General features: G+C 38.2%; 3 protein-coding genes and 1 pseudogene across 3 annotated transcripts; 3 read left to right on the top strand and 1 right to left on the bottom strand.

Annotated features, from left to right (window-relative positions):
• Nucleotides 1-557: 557 nt before the first annotated feature.
• Nucleotides 558-2,247, bottom strand: LOC145936496 (NADH-ubiquinone oxidoreductase chain 5 pseudogene; annotated as a pseudogene).
• A 583-nt stretch (nt 2,248-2,830) lies between these two features.
• Nucleotides 2,831-4,393, top strand: LOC145936497 (uncharacterized). The gene has a single exon (XM_083038751.1). The coding sequence runs from the start codon at nt 2,831-2,833 to the stop codon at nt 4,391-4,393; it is 1,563 nt and encodes a 520-aa protein (XP_082894877.1).
• An 11-nt stretch (nt 4,394-4,404) lies between these two features.
• LOC145936499 (uncharacterized) lies at nt 4,405-5,592 on the top strand. The gene has a single exon (XM_083038752.1). It carries the CDS (start codon nt 4,405-4,407, stop codon nt 5,590-5,592), a length of 1,188 nt encoding a protein of 395 aa, XP_082894878.1.
• On the top strand, nt 5,589-6,662 carry LOC145936500 (uncharacterized). The gene has a single exon (XM_083038753.1). The coding sequence runs from the start codon at nt 5,589-5,591 to the stop codon at nt 6,660-6,662; it is 1,074 nt and encodes a 357-aa protein (XP_082894879.1).
• The last annotated feature ends 475 nt before the right edge of the window (nt 6,663-7,137 follow it).

The raw sequence follows: 7,137 nt of genomic DNA on the forward strand, positions 1-7,137 counted from the left end.
AATTAATCTAAAAGAAAAATCTTTAATTGAAACCAAAAAGAGGCTAATTATTGTTAATAATTAAATTGAGAGTTATCTCCAATTAATTTTTTTTACTTTAGAGATAAAATCTAATTGAACTTCTAATTCAATATTAATGATATATATAATCATTTTATTTCATTATTTATATAGTTTAAAAATAAAACATTATATTTTCATTATAATAATAATATTATTTATTAAATAAATATTTATAAATTTATTTATCTAAAAATAATAAATTCTATATTTTCTTAATATCTTCAATATTATACTTTAATTTTATAAGCTATTTAAATTAAATAATATTTTTAATTAATATTTAAAATCTTAATAATAATATAAATAAAAATTACAACAAATATAAATATAAAAATTTTTATTAATAAATTAATTTTAATCAAACTAACTTCATTTTTTATATTTAATATTAATTTTTTACCAAAAAATTCAATTCATTTTTTATCTAAATTATAGCCTTCTCCACTAAAAATAAAATATGGTTTATAAATAATTCTATATATATAATTTATGAATCATATGGAACTAAAAAAAAATCTATATATATATATTTGCAATAAATTTTTTATTGCTACTATCCCTATATAAAATCCTATAATTAATATTATAGGAGTAAGTATTTTTATATTTACTCTTATATAAATTAAATACTTATCAAAAAAAAATATTCAATTTAACAATCCCCCACTTACTATTCTAAAAATCAACAAAAATAATATAGATAAATTTATTAATTTATCTTCTTTAAAATATATAAATCTATTTTTTATTTCTCTAAAATAAATATAATAAAATAAACGTATTGAGTAAGAAACTGTAAAAGAAAGTGATAATAAAATAAATACTAAAATAAATATATTAATATCTATCAAGTAAATCATTTCTATAATTAAATCTTTTGAATAAAATCCAGATAAAAATGGAAATCCTATTAAGGCCAATCTAGATACATAAAATCTTAATATAGTAAATGGAATAAATTCATTTAATTTACCACATAATCGAATATCTTGATTATTACTTATTAAATGAATTATAATACCTGCACATATGAATAATAAAGACTTAAAAATAGCATGAGTTAACAAATGATAAAAAGACAATAATTTCAATCCTAATCTCAAAATTATTATTATTAATCCTAATTGTCTTAATGTAGATAAGGCAATAATTTTTTTTAAATCAATTTCAAGATTCGCTATTAAACCCGATATAAATATAGTTAAAATTGATATATAAAATAAAATTTTACTAACACCCCTACTAACTATAAACTCATTAAATCGAATTATTAAGTATACCCCAGCAGTAACCAATGTTGAAGAGTGAACTAAAGCTGAAACTGGAGTTGGTGCTGCTATTGCTATGGGTAATCAAACTGAAAATGGAATCTGAGCTCTTTTAGTAATTGCAGCTAAAAAAATTATTATCATAATCAATTTTACCCTATACCTATTTAATATAAATATATTTCATCTACCGAATATAAATATTAAACTAATTGTTATTAATACCCCAATATCACCAATTCGATTACATAAAACTGTTACTATACCAGAATTAAAAGATATATAATTCTGATAAAAAATTACTAAACAATAAGAAATTAATCCTAATCCATCCCAACCAAATAAAATTCTAATTAAATTTGGTCTAATAATTATTAAAATTATAGATAAAATAAATAAAATTACTAATTTAATAAATCGATCCAAAAAAATTTCCCCTTCTATATAAATTATCCTATACAATATAATTATACTTGAAATTAATATAACAATTCTAATAAATAATAATGTAATTCAATCTAATAATAAAAATACTTCTATATTAATTGAATTTAAATTAAATATTATTCATTCTAATATATACCTTAATCCTATTAAATTTATAACTAATCTTATAAATAAAAAAATAATAAATATTTTAAATATAAAAAAAAAATAAATATATAAATTTATATAAATTATCTATTTAATTTATTAAGTTTTATAGGTATTCTCGGAGTCCCAGACTCGGGAGAAGATTTCCGATCGTATCCTCGTTGATTCCTAGAGGCTCACCATCGTAAGCATTATACAAGATGAAGGAGCTCCTTGAACAGCAGAAAGTGGTCATGCGCTCGATAGGGCGCGCAGTGGTAAATTTGAAGAAAACTGGTAAGACAAAATTATCAGTTGCAATTATCCAGCAACGAATCTCCATGGTTAAAGCATCGTTCGCGCAATGTGAATTGAATCACGCTAAACTGATCGCTTCTTCTACACCAGAGTATCGCGCTGAAGAGACATATTTCACCGAGGATCACTTCCTGGACTGTGAAGAAGAATTCTTCGAGGCCTTGGATTATATGACAGACCGCCAAGCGCAGTTAACACCTGTCAGCACGAAACACCTTCACGACGCTTCAAATAGCAGCAGTTCATCGTCGCCCGGCGCTAGGATCACACCGTCTCTCCCTAAGATAAGTCTTCCGACATTTAGCGGCGCGTTTATCGAATGGGAGACATTTCGCGATCACTTTCATTCAGTTGTCATAGACAACCCGGATTTAGCGGATGTAACACGTATGCACTATTTGTTATCATGCTTAAAGGGCGAAGCTAGCGATCTCGTGAAAACGTTGCCAATAACCGAGGCTAACTTTCAAGTAGCTTAGAAAACTCTTTTAGCGCGTTATGACAATCATCGTAGACTTGTTTACGAACATGTACACGCGTTGCATTCGTTACCGATCATTCACTCGGAATCAGCGTCCGAATTAACTGCGTTACGGGATAAAACATCCATGGCGATACAAGCATTACGGGATCTCGGTCGACCAGTCGAACATTCGGACGATTTTATTGTCTATCTGATCTCTCAACGATTAGACAAATCGATGCGAAAGGCATGGGAATTGCATTTAGGCGACACAACAGATTGTCCGACCTACGAAGCTCTCGAGAAATTTCTTGCCGCTCGAATTCGCGCTTTCAAAAACATCCTATCGGCGATCGGAGCTCAAAAAAGAACGAATAACAAATCGGTCGTTCAAAGTCATACCGCGAACACACTCAAATGTCCGGTTTGCAAGCAAAATCACATGCTATCTTTGTGTACAGATTTCAAATTCAAATCGGTTCAACAGCGACGCGAGCTAGTAAATAAATTGCATCGCTGCTTTAACTGCCTGAGTCATAAACATGTACGGAAAGATTGTCGAAGCAAATACTCATGTAGAGTCTGTCAGAAGTCACATCATTCTCTACTTCATGATGACTCTGGCATATCGACAGCTGACACAGCTACAATAAAAACGTCCGCGTTAAAGCCTGTGGAAACAGCTCATGTGTCGTCTCATTTACAATCACATATGATCAAATCTGGTGTTTTGCTTGCTACCGCGTGGATAAGAGTTAGTTCACAGGACGGACGTTTCAATATATTTCGCGCTATGCTCGACCAAGGTTCCGCAATGACTCTTGTAACAGAACGCTTAGCTCAACGGTTGCGCTTAAGGAAACAGCGCGTTTCAATCGCGATATCGGGCGTTGGCGGCGCTTCAATAGCTGCCCAATATGCAGTGCATGTCAACGTTGCGGCGCGTAGTGGGCAAGGACCCTCGTATCATACCTCCGCACTCGTGTTAAAGTCGCTATCGACGTACGTTCCTCCGCGAACACATAATATTAATTCGTTCGAATATCTGCAAGGATTGGAGCTTGCAAATCAGTCTCCGTCGAGTCATGAGAAGATCGACATACTTATCGGTGCCGATTTATACGGATTTCTTTTGCGAGACGGTATGCGACGTCGCGCGTTTAATGAACCGGTCGCACAATATACCATCTTTGGCTGGATTCTGTCTGGAGTAATCTCTGCAGAATCTCAATCAATCTCGCCGGTGATTACAACTCAGCATTGTTGTACAAATGCCGAATTGATAACTCAACTGCGGCAGTTTTGGGAAATCGAGGAAGCTCCAGTGCGCACGCACCTCACAGAAGAGGAAAAGCGGTGCGAGGAACATTTTCTTACGACTCATCGGCGGGACAATTCCGGTCGATATATAGTTCGCCTCCCTTTCAAGAGCGCCCCTCCGATTGAAATCGGAGATTCGAAATATTCTGCGCTGTGTCTGTTTCGCAAAACAGAACAGCGCTTGACAGCGAATCTCAGTCATGCTACCGAATATAATGAGTTCTTACGCGAGTATCTCGATCTCGCGCACATGACACGCGTACTTTCTACCGAAAATGAGTCGCAGCAAATATACCACATCACGCGGTATTTCGAGACACGAGCACGACCAGCCGTCTACGCGTTGTCTTTAACGCGTCTCATAAGACGTCAAACGGTCGTTCATTAAATGATAATTTGATGGTAGGTCCGAAACTGCAGAAGGACATTGTCGCGATCGTGTTGCGATGGCGTCAATCTCGATATTGTTACACCGCGGACATCGCAAAAATGTATAGGCAGATTAAAGTCGATATTCGTGACGTCGATTATCAACGTATTTTTTGCAGATTTCCGACGGATGAGGCCGTCAGCGAATACTGTCTAAAGACAGTAACGTATGGAACCGCATGTGCGCCATACTTGGCCTTGCGCGTGTTAGATCAACTTTCGCACGACGACGGTAAAGAATATCCGCTAGCCGCACCTGTTCTTCGCGAAAACGTTTACGTCGACGACTGCCTATTCGGGGCCGATGATCCGCTACTCGCGAAACAAACGAGAGATCAACTCAGACAATTACTCGGTAACGCTGGTTTTCATTTACGCAAATGGGCAAGTAACTGTCAATCACTCGTTTCCGATATAGATCCTACGGATCACGGATTAGCCAGTGACAAACTTTTCTCGGAGGATAAAAATATTAAAATCCTCGGCATTTCGTGGAATCCGGAGAGCGATTCGTTCCGTTTTAAAACATCGCTGTCGCGTCAGCTTGTGCCGACAAAGCGCACAATTCTCTCATTAATAGCTCGAATGTATGATCCATTAGGGTGGGTTACTCCGATAATGATAACCGCCAAAATTTTTATACAAAAATTGTGGTTTCATGGCTGTGCATGGGATGATCCCTTGCCAGAGGATTTGCAATCGCAATGGAACAAATTTTATAGAGAACTTCCATTGCTTCATTCCATCAGAATTCCTCGTTGGGTAGGCCGAGGCGCCGAGACACTCAATTGCGAGATACACGGTTTTTCAGACGCTTCGACATCCACGTACGGAACTGTCGTATATCTGCGCATCTGCAACCTCGACGGAACCATTCGCATTTCGCTACTACTGGGCAAATCAAAGGTTGCCCCTCTTAAACCAATGAGCATTCCGCGATTGGAGTTATCTGCGGCGCTGCTTTTGGTCAAGTGCATAAATATCGTTCAGGATTCGCTCTCTTTCACGGCGATTCCTTGCCATGCACGAATTCAACCGTCGCTCTTACATGGATTCGACACCATCCATCAAGATGGAAGTCATTTGTCGCAAATCGTGTTTGTGAGATTCAAACACGTCTATCTCAAGCAATCTGGCATCACGTTCCAACTGCGATGAACCCCGCCAACTCAGCATCGCGCGGTCAGTCGGCCGCGGGATTCGAGAAACATTCGCTATGGTGGAACGGACCAGAGTGGCTATTGCTGTCACCTGAGCAATGGCCAACTACGACGAAGAAACTCGTTTCTGAAATCGCAGTCGAGGAAAGACCTCCAGTATCGCATCATATGGTTCCCACCATCAATTGGGATCTCGCTGAACGGTACTCGTCATGGAAAAAACTGCTCCGAGTCACCGCATATGTGATCCGCTTCTGTGATCTATTGAGATTCACTAGTCCGACGAAAGATTCTGAATTAATCAATAGATCGTTTCAGTCATCAGTTCATGAAATAAAGCGCTCATTCATCTTCTGGATACGCTTTATTCAGATGCAGCTATTTCACGACGAACTGTTGCAGCTGCAGAATAAGGTTTCGATATCAAAACGAAGCAAATTATCGGCGCTTAATCCATTCATCGATAAGGATGGGTTAATTCGAGTCGGTGGTCGCCTGCGACATTCCGAGTTGCCAGAGACCACCAAGCATCCGATCGTTGTCGCTTCACATCCTCTCGTAAAGCTCATTATTAGAGAGACTCATGTGCAAGCTCACCATTCCGGCAATACTCTAACTTTACATCTACTGCGTGAAAACTACTGGTTGTTGCGTGCGCGGCAAGTTGTACGTGCAGCTCTGCACAAATGCGTTACGTGCGCTCGATACAAAGCTGAAACTGCGACCGAATTGATGGCCGATTTGCCACAATTTCGCGTTCGTCCATCACTCCGAGCATTCATCCATTGCGGGGTGGATTACGCCGGACCCCTGCTCATTCGCTATGCGCCGGGACGCGGCCAGAAAAGTCACAAAGCTTACATCTCGTTATTTGTTTGTATGGTGACTCGCGCGATACATCTCGAACTCGTGAGTGATTGTTCCTCGGCAGCGTTTATTGCGGCGTATAATCGTTTCTGCGCGCGCCGCGGATTACCGAGCTTCATGTACTCGGATAACGCGACCAACTTTCGAGGCGCTCAACGCGAGCTTGCACTTAGCAGGCAACGACGACGGATCCGAATGTAATCTCAAAATTATCTGACGATGGCATCACTTGGCGCTTCCTACCTCCTTCTGCGCCGCACTTTGGCGGGCTGTGGGAGGCGGGAGTGCGCAGCCTAAAACACCATCTTAAACGAGTTGTCGGTTCACATACTTTGACATTTGAAGAGATGTCAACACTGATCTGTCAAATAGAAGCGTGCTTAAATTCGCGCCCTCTCGCACCAATATCAGACAATATCGAGGATTACTCAGCACTGACGCCGGGTCATTTTTTGATTGGTTCTGCAATTACCGCGATTCCTGAGCCAACTCTCTTAGATGAGAAGGAAAATCGTTTGACACGATGGCAATTATTGAGTAAGCTGCGCGATCAATTTTGGAAAGCGTGGCTCAATGATTATCTGCATTCATTGCAGCAAAGACTAAAATGGCGTACCGTGCAATTGCTTGCGCGAATCGGAAGAATTGTTCTAATTCGGAATTCTCTAGCTCCGCC

This window comes from Prenolepis imparis, unplaced genomic scaffold (assembly GCF_030444845.1).
Source record: "Prenolepis imparis isolate NDT839.2.m4 unplaced genomic scaffold, iyPreImpa1.0 SCAF_5, whole genome shotgun sequence".
In the NCBI taxonomy this organism is placed as follows: domain Eukaryota; kingdom Metazoa; phylum Arthropoda; class Insecta; order Hymenoptera; family Formicidae; genus Prenolepis; species Prenolepis imparis.